This window comes from Panicum hallii, chromosome 9 (assembly GCF_002211085.1).
Source record: "Panicum hallii strain FIL2 chromosome 9, PHallii_v3.1, whole genome shotgun sequence".
NCBI lineage: Eukaryota > Viridiplantae > Streptophyta > Magnoliopsida > Poales > Poaceae > Panicum > Panicum hallii.
In genome coordinates this window covers 12,069,954-12,088,136 of record NC_038050.1, presented here as the reverse complement: position 1 = coordinate 12,088,136, position 18,183 = coordinate 12,069,954, and the positions used below count along the sequence as shown (strand labels likewise).

Here is an 18,183-nt window from a genome sequence, read left to right as displayed (position 1 = left end):
TGGTGGGTTGAGAAGAAGATTCACGGAACGAGACAGCGCGTCGTACCTCACTACCTGTACTTTTTCATGGGACGACGCGCAGCGTAGGCAGGCGATAGCTGGTGCGGCCACTGTGCGCGGCGACCTCGAGCAGGAGAGGCTAGAACGCGGACACAGTGGCACCTCCCCGGAGCCTGAAATAGTAAAAGCACCCCGGAGGCATGGATCATCCAGCCGGTCGAGCACCAGAGAGCCCAGAGGGCATCTGTTCCTGGCAGCTCGGCCAGGCACACATGCCGGACATCATGGACGCCGGAACCGGCATGAGTACGCGCCAGCGCGGAGCGAGGAACTTGAGGCCGGGAGGAGGGCAGGGGCCAGGGGGCATCGATGGCTTGGATTGGAGATGAGCAAAAGCGAGCGAGCTAGGGCCCCGGCCATGGAGCGACGCTGGCCTCTGGATTTCCCTTTCGCTCGCCATTGGTCGCCGGCCGGCCTGGCCTGCCAGTACTTTTTGCTCTTCCAGTCCGCCTTGGCATCTGGCGATCCGCGAGTCCGCGACCACGCGTGCGCCGCGGCCCGCGGGCGGATGATACCTGACACGATCAAGACCATCCTGACATGATCACCGCGCGCGGGCGCGGTAGTGGGAGACAGGGGGGAGGGGAGAGTTCTGCACGGCTATAGGCGCGGGGACGGGACCTGCTACTGGACCCAGCGTTGAAACCCAATCGACAGTGAATCATCGGCCATGGCATGGCCGGCCGTCGTGTTCGAGAGCTACCACACGCGCTGCCAAGAAAAAGAAACGTGATCTCGAGCTGTCCGTCACTCGCAAATCGCGGTCCGTTCCGCGACGCAAACCCTAATCTCGGCCGGCCGGCTGCCGACAAACTGGTTCCGGGTAAGATCGGCGATCGCCGACTCGCCGTAGCCTGGTAGTCCTATCGTGATCGATAGAGAGGAACGAGCCGAGCGCGAGGATGGCGCGACGCCGAAGTGACGGAGCCCCACGGCGGCCGGCCTAGCTACCTTGGCTACACGGCCGCTGGCCGCTCATCGCTTTGCTAGCTGCGTACGCACGCGTGGCCGGCCGGCCGGCTGGCTTGCTTCGTCCGCACTTCGGCGTCGTCGGCGTGGCGACGTGACGGCGGGGTCAAGTCGGGTCCGGCCCGCGCCGGACGGCGAGCTAGCTAGAGCCGTAGAGCGTAGCTAGGACGGGGAAGGCATCGCCACCCGCGCGGGGGCCGCCGCCGCTTTTAGCCTACCGCCTACGTGATCGTGAAGCTTACCAGTCTGGCTGGATTACCGATTCACCGGACGGGCGCGGGGCGATTTGATGGGAGCCAAGAGATTGCATTGTTACCGGTTGGCGAATGGGTAACGGAGAATCATCATGCGGGTTTGAAAAGGCCGCAGAGTGCCGGTCGTGTACAGCTCTGCAGCGCCGGCGACCGATCGGAATGTGCTAGCCGGGCACTGTTGTCGGCGATGATGGCGGCGGTGGACCAGTGGTCGTCAAATTCTGAAGCCACAAGAAGGGATAGGGGCAGCGACATGCTACTCGGGATCTTGAATTCTTCACTTTGTGCTGGCAACCTGACGACAGATGGGATCGGATTTTGAGAAAGGACTGCAGAGAAACCAGAAATGACTATTGCCACCGCAGCCAGCCAGCCAGGCGCAATCTGATTTTTCGTGGTGGGCCTATTGGACCAGCTAGGTAGGCTCTCATGGACCAGGCTTTCAATGCGGAGATGGTGGACGGGCCTCTACCGAACACGCGTTTGGCGCGGCCCAACTAGTGAGTGAGAAAGTAAAGTTAGAGAATACGCGTTTGACTTGGTGAAATAACGACCAAGGGCTCATTTGTCCACGAAATAATCTGACTCAGCCATGTTCGTTTTCGTTGAGATAAAAAGTAGTCTCGGACAGGATAAGATACCATACATCTCGACACTTCGTGGAGCTCATCTCGACACTTGGTAGTACAAGGCAGCATCAACTTCAAAACTCCCTTGGGCCAGCTCCCTATCAAGAACAACCGGGAATTTCGCAGGATTTCTTTCTACAGGAGCCAAACAAATCGCTCCATGCAGCGTTGATACCACAAAATCCTTGCGAAATTCCCATGTTCCAGACGGGCAGCTGCTGCCCAATGCAGCTTATGAGGCAGACTGTATTCTTCAGCAGAAATTAAGGTAGAAAAAAAAGTTGTTGTCAACATAAATATATAAAAAGAACATCTCCGGTATAAGTATGTGTTGCCCCGGCCTGGCTTTAGATCACCTGGACAGTGGCGGAGCGCGAAGGCAAACGAGGGGGGCCCGATTTGCCAAATGTCTCAAATTTTTTGAAAAAAACAGCTCATCAACTCATCCTTGTGCGCTGACTGAATTAGCTACGCTACTGTAAGAAACATAATTCTATTAGACCATAGTTCGTAATTTTGGTGATGACGTAACAACATGAGCATTGGGACTAATAAAGTTGTCAAGTGAATGATAGTAGGTCCCAAGGATGAAGTACCAAGGCCCAACAAATTTGTGAATTGAATGTATGTTTCACCATATTCGCTACTTGTACATGCACAAGTCTCGGTAATATAGAAAATCATAATATGATTACACAAAGGCAAAGAACAAAAATAATATTCTTTTACACAAGTGGTAATGTGCGTGTCTTGATATCTAGAAGTCATCAGTAAAGGTATTTGCTGTGAATTCTGGTGCAATCTCTCCCAACGTAAACTATTAAACAATTTCTTAGTTTTGATGATTATCCATAAAAGTATTTAATATTCTGTTAGCATATACAAGCCGCGTTAACTACACACACCAAAATACCCAAGTAGTGTAATTAGTAGAGAAAATAAAACGATTTAACGAAGCACCATATAGCTATTTTAGCAGCTGAAACTGCAAAGGATGAACCAAAGTAATCCAGGAGATGGTAGGAAATACGAAATCTGACCTCTATAGAGTAAACAAATATGTAACCACGTTGCTAACAAATTAAGGCTAATAAACAAAGCATTTCAGCCTAAGCCTAGTGTATCACAGGGGGGGAAGTTGCTACTTTGTTGCGCCCCCCCGAGCTCCGCCACGGACTGAAATTCCCCATGTATTGCAACAGTTCCAAAACCAAAGGGGCAGGAGACTGGAGAGGATTCAGACCTTGTGGCGGCATATCGAACTTCGCAGGGAAGGAAGGAGCGGGGGAGTTGCGGGTCACGAGCCGCCGATGGGAGCAGATGAGCTGAGGAGAGGCCGGCGAGGTGCGGCTGTGCGGGGCCTCCGTCGGCACCGAGGAGCGGACGTCGGAGGTGGGGAACGGGTCAGGAAGGCCGCGCTGACTCGATTCCGACCGCTCCTAGCTCCGGCGGCCTGGCCGGAGGGCGGAGACGACCGGCTTGGTCCCTCCGCTGCTGCTCTCGACTCGCGTCGTCGAGGAACAGGAACGGTGCAGCTGATGGGCCCTTTCAAAACGTGTGGGCTTTGAATCTTTGCAGCTGCAGCCGGGCCTGTTCGTTTGGTATTGCTTATGCTGCGGCTGCTATTTTGTGACCTCAGCCCAATATTTGCTCCTAGTTGTTCGTTACTGTAGTCGCAGCGAAGCTAAGCATCAGAAATGCAAATTGGTCATCCGTATTTTCTTTGACTACGACAAGCATGGTGAATACACACATGAACATGTCACCACGCCTGCTCTATCAGCTGGACCGCATTTTTCTTCCCATGCGCTGATTTTCTTGACTCTTGAGCTAATCTTTTACTTAGCGTGCGTAAGAAATATGCTGGAATGTGTGTGCTGTGTGCAGTGCGCGCAAGGTGGCATCCTGAGGGTGTTTAGTTCCTTTAGGATTATAGCTAAAATGTTTCGATGTCAATTAGAAATAGTAAATTTAAGTTAATTATAAAACTAACTATATAAAACTAGATTTAATAGATTCATCTCGTGAATAAGTCTAAAGTTTTGAAATTTGATACTTATTATTAATATACATTTAATACTTCTAATTAGTATACAAACGTTACGGAGTTTAAAATAAATCCTAGGAGAACCAAACATCCGTTGCTGGTGCGTGTTTTTCGTTGTACCTGGAAAACCGCACAAGTGGCATTAGCAGTGTAGCACGTGGAGAAAATGCGCGCGATGAGACAGGAAAACTTCAAGATTGAGCTACACACACACATCTGCCGGCCTCTCCTTAAAACCAGACAATCTTGAGGCATGGAAGTATCACAAACTGAAATTAAGCAAGGACACGTCACCAAATCCTGGCAAAGAAAACGACGCGCCACGACCGGAAACAATAAACAATGGGCCTGATCATGCCGACCAAACGGTAAACCAGGCGGCCAGAAAAAAAAAACGGGTTTTCTACCACCACGGCCCAACTCAAGTACACCCACAAGGCCCCAACCCAGCTCAACTCAACGGCCGTCTCGAACTTTCCAGCGTTCACATTGCCTTTCCCCTTCCTCTCCCCCGTTCCCAGCCTCGCACTCTCACCCAACGCCAAAGGAGCCAAGCGCACACAGCCTTCGCAGCTTGCGCGGACGCAACCCCCGGTTCGTCGAGCTCGAATCGAGTACGCGCGCGCCCCCGGATCCAGGTATGGGGGCTCCCTTCGCTCGTGCTGCCCCTTTTGACTCTCGATCTGATACTTGTTATTGGGGTCGAGGGGAACAGTCGATTTCGCCCAAATTCAGGGGAAAGTCGAAGCGATTCTGTGGGCAGTAGGTTCGCTGTACCTTCTAATTTGTTTGATTTCTGCGCGTAGGTTGTTGGATTCAGCTTCTCTGATGGTGTTTGTAGTCAGGTGTAATAGGCTGCGGTATTGTGTTTAGGGTATGAGCGCGTAGCGTACTGTGTTTAGGGTATGAGCGCCGACGCGGCAGCCAACTTCCTGGCGTACTGCGTGTGCTGATGTAGTGCGCTCAAGTGTGCTGGGAGTATCAGTAGGTTCCGTAGTTTGAGTGAAAGCTTGTCCTTGAATCGAATCGAGGAAGGATCTTCCGGAAAGATACCAAGCGTGGGCAGTTTTCCCACTGCAGATTGCTACTAGCTTATTAGCATCACGTGGAGGGTCAATATCCATAGCGCTTATGTTATTTTGTGGCGTAAAGATTTGCTTCTGCCCCTGTTGCGTTTGTGCTGTGAATTCCTAAACGGAAGCTTTACTTTGATTGCAGCGGAGATGAGCCGCCCACACGACGGGCACAGGTCCTTCTTCCCCGTCGGGAACCCCTTCAGGATGATCCTCCCAAGAGGAGCTCACCTTTCCCCGAAGCTCACCGCAGTGCTCACGTCGTACGAGGATGGCCTGGCCTCGAGCTTGAGGAAGCTCAAGCCAGAGGCTGCCTCGAATGTGCTCACCCTGTCATGGATGAAGCTTGCGGTGGACTGCTTATCGGATCTGCACACCAAAATAGCGACCCTGATCACCGAGCTCGAGCTTCCTGTCTCGGATTGGGACGAGAAATGGGTTGACATTTATCTCAATAGCAGCGTGAAGCTGCTGGACATCTGCATCGCTCTGAGCTCAGAGCTTGCTAGGTTGGATCAAGGGCAGTTGCTGCTGCAGTATGTCCTGCATGTGTTGGACTCTGGGAACCAAGTGCCATCGCAAGAGCAGCTCAAGAGAGCTGAGGCATCGCTTAAGGAATGGATGGAGCGTGCAAGCGAGAGATCTCCGAGGCTTGATAATTGCTTGACTGCATTACAGGAGCTTTCTGGGAACCTTTGCTTGATGAAGGTTAAGCATTCTGCTAAGGGGAGGGTGCTCATGCGGGCATTGTATGGAATCGAGGCTATTACGGTCTTCTTCTGCAGTGTGCTTGTAGCCGTACTGTCAGGTAGCTCCAAGCCACTGGTGGAGTTGGATGTCCCTGAGAAATTTGGTTGGTCTAAAGCCTTCAGTGATCTTCATAAGGCCATAAGTGGGGAACTTAGCAGCCAACTATCCAGAGGTCGTGTTGCAGCTGTAAAAGAGCTGGAGAAAGTTGAGGTATGTGCTAGACAGCTGCATGCATTGACTAGCTCTGCTCAGCTTGATCTTGAAGAGGGGAATGCCAGCCTGGCTCATGCTGTTAGCCATTCAAAGGAAGTGATCATGTCAGATACTACTACAGCTCAGGAAGGAGGCCCTGAGGATAATCTTAAGCTGGCTGAGGGCATTAGCTGTGAGCATGAAGTAATCATGCTGCATAGTACAGAAGAAGGACTGGATACAACTGGCACTAAGGAGGATGCCAATACTTTCAGCCATTCAGAGGAAGTGATAGTGCTTGAGAGAACCAGCGATGGAGGACACCAAGATGATAACGCAAAGCAGGCTACTGGCGTCGGCAGCGAGACCAGTGGCTTGGAAAGGAGAGAGGAGCTGCTGAACTGCATCTCCAGCATGTCGAAAAGCACCGAAGAGTTCCGACTGGGGTTGGACTCGCTCTCAAAACGGGTGGGGGACTTCTTCCAGGTCGTGCTTACAGGGCGTGATGCATTACTCTGCAACCTCAGGATTTCAGGTGGGATCAAGGTCGCCGCCGAGGTCAGGTCTTAGCATGCTACTTTGTCATGCTTCTGCCGTGTGATATGTGTATGCACAGCTAGGTGGCTCATCTTTGTGTGTGGTGCTTCTGACTTCTGGGCCCTGCTCAGCCCCACCAACACTAAGCTGGGGCCAGATCTCAGGAGTATATGTGCCGCTAGTTGCGATGTGTAAAAGCTTATATATTTATATGCCCACAGCATGGGGCCCTGCGGACCGAGGTTGTGGTATTGTAGGTTATTTACAGTTTGCCTCTTTTTGGTCAGTAGTAACTAGAGTACTAGTGTGTTGTTAAGTAAATAGTGTGGTGTTGCGTTGGTGTTGGTGGAGTGTATTACGGCGAGAGTAGGGTTAACTGTATGTATGCTCATGTGTGCTGGTAGTGGAGATGAAAATGAGTCGGAAAACGTTAATCCCTGCCTTGCATAACTTGAACTGGTATGCCCAACTTTCGGCTTTGTTTTTGGCGCTTCCACGAGTTTTTGTGCACGAGAATGAAATTCAAAGACAATTTTAGCAGTCCTGGCCATGTCACCTGGCATATCTATCCATTCCATTTCTGAAAATCAGTGGTAGTGTGGGACGCCAGTATCTGGTTGCCCGGCTCCGCCGCTGCCGCCGATGATGGACGTGGAGGACATCGCCTGCAAGCGCTGGTACCGCCTCGTCTGACGTCTCCGACCCCCACTTCCACCGCAGATTCCGCAAGTTCCACCGATCTGCCCCGATGCTCGGCTTCGTCTGTGACGGCGCCGTTGTCAGTGACCGCCGTTGGGGCGGCTTCGTCCTCACCACCTCCAACCTGCCCGGCTGCCCGCGGCCCGCCTCACGCCGGCCGTTGCAACCGCCGGCGTGACGCTCGCCACGGCCGCGTCCTTCCGCCACAGCACCGTGTCGAGGCCCAACCGCTGGCGCACCGGCCTCCTCGTGTTGGTTCCCATCGCAAACAAGCAGCGGCAAAGCCGGCAACTGCCCGAGCTGCGTCGTCGATTGCTTCCAACAGGACACATTGAACTGGAACGCCGCGGTGCTCCGCGGACCGCACCTGCGACCACCTGGAATGCCACCACGGACACTTCCTCGTCGTCTCATCCAAGGCTCCGCTCCGCTTGCCGGACGACAATGAAATCAAATGGTCTGCCATGGTAACAGAAGGGTGGATTATGAGTCCTACATATTGTGAGGCTTGGCATAAGCCAATTGCCAGGTAAAGTGACAGGATCACAAGATCTTCCTTAGAAATATTTTTTTTGAAAATGCAAGATATCAAATGTTCCTATGATTATCCGGCATGCGATTGATGCACCAAGCGCTCCCAAGGGATCTTGCTGACTTGCTGAGTAACTGATAGAAGTGCTTTTCAGTTTTCATACTTGTCAATCACCTGGAACTTTGTAAGTCCCAAATTACGTAAAACTCTACATTATGTAACTTAAGAAGCAAGTGACATAGCCTTCTAGTGGCTGAAAGATTTGCTGTTTTTGTTACTATTTGATTGTTTTCTAAAGGAAATTCCAAATCAAGTGGGGCCGTGGCCACCTTTTGTCTCAAGGAAGCTCCACCCCATGAGTGCTCATTGACCTAAATTTCTCATGATACGTGTCTGTGGTGACTGTACCAAGGATTACATTACCGGCGATGCAGTATTTATCAGTGAGCTCCGGTAACGATAATCGTTGAAAATCGGTAAAAAATTGCCAAAACCGATCGGTAAAGAGACCTAAATTCAAAAAAAATGAAAATAAACAATTTATCGTCGATAATCGATGCAAACTGAACGATTTATCGCTTCGCCTACTGAAAATGTGTTTTGGCAGTGGAAAAAAAATAAAGGTTTAATAGCATTTAATTTTTTAGGTTATGTATTATATTATATTAGATAAATTACACATACATGCACAATTTTGCATATAGAATTGTCTAAGAAATAAACATGTTTACATATTTGCCCATAAAATTGCATAAAGCACATGAATTTGCACATGTATACAAACCACGAAGTGCATAGTTCATATAAACAAACGAGTGCATAGTCCATACAAACTTCATAGTTCACAGAAACAAAAGAGTGCATAGTTCATACAAACCTCATAGTGCATAGAAACAAGAGTACATAGTCTATACAAGCCACATACAAACTAGCAAGCACATAGTCCATACATGAAGGCATTCGGCATATCAATTTAATCATTCTTCGGTCTCTTCTTGCTGGTACGTGTGATATTCACAATAATATTCCTAAATATTGAAATGAACTCAAATAAGAGGGGAACAAATAATGATAAAATTGTAATATATGTACATACATACCTGTAATTCACCAATCTGACCACTAGTGCTCATGCTAAGATGTACCGGTAGTTGAATTAAGTGGCTTGGATATGGTGATGGGTGTGAATATGGTTGTGGGTACGGATATGGGTATGGATATGGGTAGAAGGGTGGATGTGGACAGCTGAAGGTTGAACTCACTGAGCTGGAGCTATCACCTTCCCGAGGATCAGATCGACGTTGGTTGCTTGTCGTCCTCCGTTGTGACATGGGTTAACCATGATCTTGATCTTGTGTGGCATGGATGAAATCTGTCTCCCCGGTAAATCTAATAGGCGACATACTACGATCACTCTTTCCACCAGTTTGACTAGATACAGGATAACCACTCCCTCCATCATCATCATCATCGTCATCATCGATGTTGCCTTCATCACCACCACCACTAGGCTCAGGTGTTGTCTTATTGCTCGCAAGCTCTTCCTCTGGAGGGTTCCTAATTATTTTTTCCTTCTTTTCTGGTCGCTGAGATCGGAGAACTTTGATCTTCCTCTTGCCAAGATGTGTATCACCAACATTCTCACCTGCCCATTGCTCTAAATTTTCATTGTCCTCTGCCAAAGAAGTGAACATTGGATTAGGAAGGGGAACATCACTAATATCAGAGTCCTCATCCAATGTTGGAGGGGCATTGGATCTGCTGTGCTCCATCCAATCTTGAATCGCACTTCGTTGGCGATAGAATGAAAGATCCATCATTCCACTCACAGGATCCAAGTCACTAGGCTCAACTGTGCTTCCTGCTCGCTGGATACAAAGTCGAAGGTTGTAGTTCACAAAAACCAACTGATGCAACTTCTTGTGTCCCAACCGATTTCGCAATTTTATGTGGATGAAGACAAAAGTACTCCAATTCCTCTCACATCCACTTGATGAGGCACATTGCGAGAGAAGCTTCATTGCAAGGCGTTGAAGTGTTGGAGTATCATTACCAAAGATAGACCACCAACTAGTCGGTGAAGTAGCATGATCAGTGGCCATCCTCCTAGCTAGCTCTCCAGCAAAATCTCCTCGCTTTTGCTTAAAAAAACACAGCTTCCTGAAGTGTAGCAGCCGCTGTGTTTGTATCACACATCCTTTCTAAACATTTGCGAAGATCTATCATTAAGGAATCTGTTGTCCCCATGGTATAATTCACCATCGGATTCAAAGCACAAGCACCTTTCACATAAGTCCCTAGCATGACAGTGGACATCCTCCTATCTATTATCTCCATGATATGTTGAAAACAATTCGAAATTTTCTGACTTAAGTTGGTAGCATATGTCTGCTTTGTATTTTGATACTGCGCAACCACTTCACTTAAAGTTGGAACCTGACCTTGATCGGCAAACCGAAAGAAAACATACAATGGCTCCATATCTTCCAACACATACTGCATGTTTGCCCACCAATCTAGATTTGTGAGGTTTACGTATGCATACCTTCTCTGTTCTGAATTGAAATGGCGAGAAGTCCAAAATTCTGAGGATATTATCCACTGCATGAATTGATCTTTCTTCCTCATGAAGCTCTGAAGGAATATGTAATTTGTGCCAAACCTTGTTGCATTCCACTTAACCAGTTCACCTCCAATGGCTAACTTCATCATATAGTGCAAGAAATTGGAGTTGTATAACCAACTACATATCTTCTTAGCACTCTCAATGATTGCTTCGTGGTCTGACCATTGTCCAATGTCTTCAGCATAAGATTTATTGTGTGGGCGAGTGAAATGCCCCGGCCTAAACAACCGGAGCTAAACATGTATTTAAACACCAGAAAACAGTCTCTGGTGAAAATACATTACACAAGTGGTGCCACAGTCATACATAGCCTTATTTAATACGTTCGATTACAATAATAATATAAACTAGAAATACAATAGTTGCGATGATAAACGCAAGGGTAATCTCTTCATCGGACATGGGGGCTTCTATCACAACGGCACCACTCCAGACTTGGGTATAGGGCACGAACTACTCGCCTTCCTCAGGCACGAAATCAGGATCCTCTGCAACAAGTCATAAACGGGTGAGTACAAAAGTACTCAGCAAGTTCCACCTCACCCTACGGGAGGGGAATGATATGCACGATGCACCTTAATCACAATGCATTAGTAATGCAACTTAAGTTATACAACTCTTCCCGACACAACCCACAGTAGGTAGCTCACTAGTTGTCAGGACCACACCTTAGCCTGTCCATTCCGTGGACACGGACCATTCGAATGGATTCTACACTCTGCAGAGGTCGTACACTGTACCCACAAGCTCGACTGCCCGAACGGACAACCGACATAGCCGACACCCAGCCGTGGTCACGCCCCAGCCCGGCCGCACAACCCTCGGGTCCTGACCCCAATGGTCTATACCCGTGAACCATCCCTGCGACCGTCAGGCTAACCAGTGGGATTAGGCTAAGTCCGGCCCATAACGGAACCTGTGGTCGTACTATAGTAAGCTAGGTGAGATGTCAAAACAACTCGGTCCTTATGGTTCACCAGGGCAGCAACCATTCCTCAACATATCAACTCGAGCCTACCTCCACGGTAGCACTCACCTGCCAGTCTACCACCACGGTAGCGCCGGCTCCAGCATACCCAACTGCCCTAGCCTCAACCAAATCCCTTCATATCCTAGTCTCAACTCTGGATATGCATAACTACTCACATGCATGTATGAGCACACTCAATCACTCAAGCATCGGTATATGTAATCGATCCTAAACCAGAGCTACAACTAGACGTCCTCACATGGATGCAACCGCTCACGTAGGGGTCGATGAAACTTGCCTTCGCTTATGTACGCGTCGGCGGCGGCAGCTTCCTGCTCGTGGTACAGGTCTTCTGGCTCCAGCCCGCTGTACTGACCTTCGTACTCCTTGGCCGGCTCCTCCTCGGTCACTCCGTGATCTACGGCGGAAACGGCACAACCGGCAAACAACACAAGCAAGCTATAAAATAAGCTCAAATAGAGATGAAAATAGGAGAAATAGATAGTACATGATTTGAGGAGAGGGTTAACTGTTGGAGCTTCGTCTCGTGAGTGAACTGGGCTCGGGAGAAGTGGTTCAGCTAGCAAAGTGAAGCGGCTCGGTGTGTTAGGGCTGATGGTGGAGTTCATCATGGCCTCGCTCCTTTTATAGGCGGGGAGAGCGGCAGCGGCTCGCACGGGCGACGGCGTGGGCTGCGGCAGCTCGCCGACAGCTCCCACAGTGGCAGCACTGAAGACGCGAGCGTCGAGGCGGCAAAGCCGGCGAGGACGCTGCAGCGGCGTGGGCGAGGTGGGGACGCGGAGGTGGGCGGCACGGCGTGGTGTTGGCGGCAGTGCGCGGTCGCGTCGTGGGGCCGGTGTGTCGCGCGTGCGCGAGCGAAAGCGAGCTCGGGTGGGGGACGGCAGGGAGGTGCGTCGGCTTCCTTTTTAAATGAGGTGAGGCGGTTCGCGCGGCGGAAAAATATCTCGGCCGGCGCTGTGTGCGACGACCCTGATTTATGGCGAGGTGGAGCCTACCAACAGATGAATCACAACCTATATACTAAGTACTCAAGCTTAACCAGGAGACTAACACGTACCTTATTGGAGCGACAAAGTCACGAAGGAACGCACAACCTTAAGTGGCTAGTCCAACACTAAGCTTACCACAACTTATCTAACTTGCTCATGGGTGGATGGCAAAAGAAAGGGGGGGGTCCTATTTATAGATCAAGGGGGATGGTGTTGCTAGTGAAGATAAAGAAAGCACCGGAGAAGGAAAACAGAGGGGAAAGGGAAATCGAATTCCCCAAGGACTTATGCGCAATTTCAGGAAACTGCAGGGGCTCATCTGTAAGGCGAAATTTCCCATCAATCCAAAACTCAAATGAAGAAATGCCCAAAACGAAAGTTGAAGAGTTTTTCGAACTCTACAACATTGCTTTAGGGCTCAAATTCAAAAACTCAAAACTTATGTTTTTACACATGAATTTTTGGAACAAAAGTCGGATTCGAATTGCTTTTGTCCTAAAGAGTAAAACTTTATAAAATTCAGGACCTAAATGCAAGCATTTATGACACGTCATGATGACGGGATAGACTCGTCATAAATGTTGGATAGACATGTCTTTATGACGGGATAGACTCGTCATAAATGTTGGATAGACATGTCATTATGACTCGTATTTTTACTTTAGTCCTGAGTAGATTTAAAAGTTACTTTTTGTAAATCAATATCTTTTATAAAATTACGCAAACACCCTTACTTTGCATTTCTTTCAATAGTGATGAAAATTGGGATGTTACAAACCTACCCCACTTAGGTTGAATCTCGTCCCCGAGATTCAGCTTCACCACTAAAGAGACTGGGGAACTCGGCTCGGAGCGCATCTTCTCTCTCCCAAGTTGCTTCTGCTTCAGAATGCCCACTCCACTGGACTCGACAAATTTTGACTGCTGAGTTGCGGGTTCTTCGCGTCACAATATCTAGAATTTTTACTGGTATTTCTTGATATCTGAGATCATCCTGCAGGTCGATTGTTTCTGGGGCCACTTGTTCTTCTGGCACTCGCAGACACTTTCTGAGTTGGGACACGTGGAATACATCGTGTACATCTGACATCTCTGCTGGCAACTGAAGTTTATAGGCTACCGCTCCCACTTTCTTGATAATTGGGAAAGGTCCAATGTAACGTGGGGCCAACTTTCCCTGTACCTGGAATCTGCGTGTGCCGCGGATTGGTGAAACTTTAAGGTACACATGGTCCCCAACTTCGAAGCTGAGAGTACGCCTTCTTTTATCAGCGTAACTTTTCTGGCGGGACTGAGCTGCCTTTATATTCTCTCTGATTTCCGCTATCTTTTCTTCTGCTTCCTTAATAAAATCTGGGCCCTCAATAATGCGGTCACCGACTTCAGTCCACATGAGTGGTGTGCGGCACTTCCTCCCGTAGAGGGCTTCAAACGGCGACATCTTCAAACTGGACTGGTAGCTGTTGTTGTAAGAGAACTCCGCATATGGCAAACTATCTTCCCAATTTTTGCCATAAGTAAGAACACAGGCTCTTAGCATGTCTTCAAGGATCTGATTAATTCTTTCGGTCTGGCCATCAGTCTGGGGATGATAGGCTGAACTGAAGTCCAACTTTGTACCAAGTGCTTCATGTAAGCTGCCCCAGAATCTCGAAGTGAACTGGGTGCCTCTATCTGACACAATCCTCTTAGGTACTCCATGCAACTTTACAATACGCTCAATATATAATTTGGCTAATTTATCCCCTCCATAACTGGTACGTACTGGGATGAAGTGTGCCACCTTAGTAAGTCGATCGACAATTACCCAAACCGAGTCATGGCCGCTCTGGGTTCTTGGTAGACCGGTGATAAAATCCATACTAATTTCGTCCCACTTCCATACTGGAATTGGCAATGGTTGGAGTAATCCACTGGGTTTCTGGTGCTCTGCCTTAACCCTTTTGCACACATCGCAATGAGCTACGAATCGAGCAATATCCCCTTCATACCATTCCACCAATACTTCTCCTTAAGGTCCAGGTACATTTTCGTAGTGCCGGGGTGAATGGAATAAGTGGAGTTATGGGCTTCATCCAAGATGGTCCTGCGAAAATGACCTTGCTTAGGCACACATAATCTTTTCTTGAACCACAAGACTCCATCCTTATCTATCCGGAAATCTGGCGCTTTGCCTTCACTGTTGCGATCTTTAATCCATACCAATCTTTCATCCCCCATCTGAGCTTCCTTGATCTGGTCATCCAGGATGGGATAAACACTAAGATTATGGTTGCAGGAGTGGCGTATAACCCTTAGGTTCAACTTTCTCATTTCTTCACTCAGCTCTGGGGCTTGCGTAACTAGGTGATGGCAATACGCTTTACGACTGAGCGCATCAGCCACCACATTAGCTTTTCCGGGGTGGTAATGAATTTCCAAATCATAGTCTTTGATCAACTCCAACCATCTTCTTTGTCTAAGGTTGAGATCTGACTGGGTGAAAATGTACTTCAGGCTCTTATGATCCGTGTAGATCTCACACTTGTTCCCAATTAGGTAATGTCTCCAAATTTTGAGGGAATGCACCACCGCAGCTAATTCCAAGTCATGGGTGGGGTAGTTCTGCTCATGTGTTCTCAACTGTCTTGAGGCATAAGCTACAACTCTTCCTTCTTGCATAAGCACACAACCCAATCCTTGTCGGGATGCGTCGCAATAAACGACAAAGCTCTTCTGATTATCTGGCAAAATTAGCACCGGGGCAGAAGTTAGTCGCCTCTTCAATTCTTGAAAACTTCCCTCGCAAGCTTCAGACCAGACAAACTTTGCGTCCCTTCGGAGCAACTCGGTCATAGGCCGGGCTATCTTAGAGAAACCTTCTATAAATCTCCGGTAATAGCCGGCTAATCCCAAGAAACTTCTAATCTCCGAGGCTGAGGTTGGTTGCTTCCATTCTGATACTGCCTTGACCTTTTCTGGATCCACTTCAACACCTTCGGCTGTTAAGACATGACCCAGAAAACTGACTCTCTGCATCCAGAATTCACACTTACTAAACTTGGCATACAACTGGTGTTTTCTGAGCTTTCCCAGCACAACTCTAAGGTGTTGTCCATGCTCCTCAGCACTCTTAGAGTAGACCAGTATGTCGTCTATGAATACCACGACAAACCGATCTAACTCCTCCATAAACACCTTATTCATGAGGGTCATGAAAAAGGCGGGGGCGTTAGTTAGACCAAAAGGCATCACTGTGAACTCATACTGGCCATAACGGGTTCTGAAGGCCGTCTTAGGGATGTCCTCTGGTCGTACTCTGAGCTGATGATAACCTGACCTCAGATCTATCTTGGAGAAGAACTTAGCTCCCTTCAGCTGATCAAACAGATCATCGATCCGAGGCAGAGGGTACTTGTTCTTGATGGTGACTGCATTCAGGTCACGGTAGTCTACACAAAGTCTCATGCTTCCATCTTTCTTCTTCACAAAGAGCACTGGGGCTCCCCATGGAGAAGCAGCAGGTCTAATAAATCCCTTTTGTTGGAGCTCCTCAAGCTGCTTCTTCAACTCGGCAAGCTCTGGGGCTGCTAACCGATAGGCATTCTTTGCTATAGGTTTGGTTCCGGGGACTAAGTCAATAGTGAACTCTACATCTCTTTCTGGAGGCATACCGGGTAGTTCATCTGGAAATACATCTGCGAATTCCTGAACTACTGGCACGTCTTCTGGGGATTCTGTTTGAATGTGGTTCACCATGGAGTCTGGTAGGCTAGGCTGGATTAGGCATGTGACTGTTGACCCTTGGTGGTTGGTGACTGTCACTGCTCTCTCAGCACAGGCTATGTTTCCTCGGTGCTTGGTGAGCCAGTCCATACCGAGTATGACATCTATCCCTTTGGAAGCAAGAACTACTAGGTTGGCAAGAAATACTACCCCACTTAGGTTTATAGGGATATCTAAGACACCTAAGTGGCAAGGTATATGACCTCCAGGCGAACGTGTCATTAACGGCCTCTTAAGGGCTATAGTAGGTATATCATGCTTTTCCACAAAGTGGGAGGATATAAAGGAATGTGATGCTCCAGAATCAAAGAGTACTGAGGCTAGAGCTGATTGGACCAGAAACTCACCGAAAATCACTCCTGGTGCATCCTCTGCTTCTTCCACGTTCACATGGTTCACCTTTGCCTTGCCGAAGGACTGCTGCTGGCTCCTAGCTGGTGCTGTACGGTTGGTTCCCGCCGGCTGCTTTGGTCCTTGAACAGAGTTGGAGAAAATAGAAGGGGCCGGCTGATTGAGATACGGACAGTTGGCCCTATAGTGTCCGACTTCACGGCAGTTGAAACAGGCCTTCGGATTGGTCACTTGACTTCCGCCAGTCGGTTGGGTGCAGGAGGTGTTCTGGGTCTGCAAAACCGGAGCTGACTGGGCTGGCTTCTGGAAAGAACCGGGGTGCGTTCTGAATGAGGTTGCACCCTGGCTCCTCTGGCCTGAGTGAGCCGAATACTGAGTCTTCTGGAACTTCTCCATCTGCTGGGGTTTCTTGCTTTCAAACCGTCGTTTGCGCTCACTGAGTTCTGACTTCCTATTTCTCTCAGTGGTGATAGCCCTGTTGATCATGGCATTAAAGTCACTGTGGGTGGTGACTTCAACCAAGGTCCTGATTTCCGGGTTTAGTCCACCAAGAAAAGCTTCTTGCTTCTTCTCGTCATCATTGATATCCTCTGGTGCATAACGAGACAATTCTGTGAACTTATGAAGATACTCCGTCACATTCATACCACCTTGACGAAGCTTTCTGAACTCATCCCTCTTGAGCTTCATGACACTGCTGGGAATGTGATGTTCTCTGAAGCTCTTGACAAAATCAGCCCATACCATCTCGTTAGCGTTTTCATTTATTTCCCGATAACTCTGCCACCAAGCAAGGGCTGGTCCCCTTAACTGTTGTACTGCGAGCAAAACTTTGTCTCTGTCATCTGCATGAACCACCTCGAGCTTCATTTCAATCTCTCGCAGCCAATCATCCGCCTCAATAGGGTTATCAGATCCTCCAAACTTAGGTGGCTGCAAGCGGTTGAAATCTGCAATTCTGCTGCCATTGCCATGATGCATTGCAGGTCTATTGTTGCCAGGATTGCCTTGAGCTTGAGCTGTGAGAGTGGTCACAAGAACTTGAAGGAGTTGGTTCTGCTGCTGCAGTATGGCTGCCAGATCAATGGGTGCTGGGGCACGGGGAGGTGGCGGCGGTGGGTGTCCATTTCCTGGTGCTCCTGGGGCTACGTTCAAAGGGGCCTGGTTTCTCGGGTTGACTTCGTCACCGTCTTCCTGAGCATGGAGTCCCTGGACTCGACTCGAACGACGGGACATCTGCGGTCAAGGAGGGATAGGGTACGATTAGGTGGCTCTCTTAATTTATTATTAGGGTAGATTTGCACATATATATATATATATAATAGCACACAACACAAACAAATCATTCAAGCACCCAGCATTCATTCAAACAAGCAGGGATACATGACACGACGGATTACAATAACGCGGCTCGACTTTTAAGGGTCGGCCGGGACGACTCGACTACTGGACCCTACAACACGGTCTTCGGGGTCACTGTTTCCGGGATTTCGGGGAGACGCGGGAGGCGTGGGCGGCACTGATTCGCAAATCCTCCTGCGCGGTTGGGACAAAGGGTACAGTGGGATCCCCTCCAGGATTGGTGGCTCCGCGGCGGTCCTGGGATGGCGTTCCTTGCGCTTGGCACGGTCCACTAGGTAGACACCCCTAAGGAGTTGACTGTGGCGATCTACCTGTTCCCTAAGGTTATCTTCAGACACAGCGAGGCGGCTTTCAGCT

General features: G+C 49.0%; 1 protein-coding gene across 1 annotated transcript; it reads left to right on the top strand.

Annotated features, from left to right (window-relative positions):
- The first annotated feature begins 4,413 nt into the window (after positions 1 to 4,413).
- Positions 4,414 to 7,003, top strand: LOC112873903 (UPF0496 protein 4-like). Its single transcript, XM_025936998.1, has 2 exons — positions 4,414 to 4,597; positions 5,178 to 7,003. The coding sequence occupies exon 2, from the start codon at positions 5,183 to 5,185 to the stop codon at positions 6,542 to 6,544; it is 1,362 nt and encodes a 453-aa protein (XP_025792783.1). The 5' UTR covers positions 4,414 to 4,597; positions 5,178 to 5,182; the 3' UTR covers positions 6,545 to 7,003.
- The last annotated feature ends 11,180 nt before the right edge of the window (positions 7,004 to 18,183 follow it).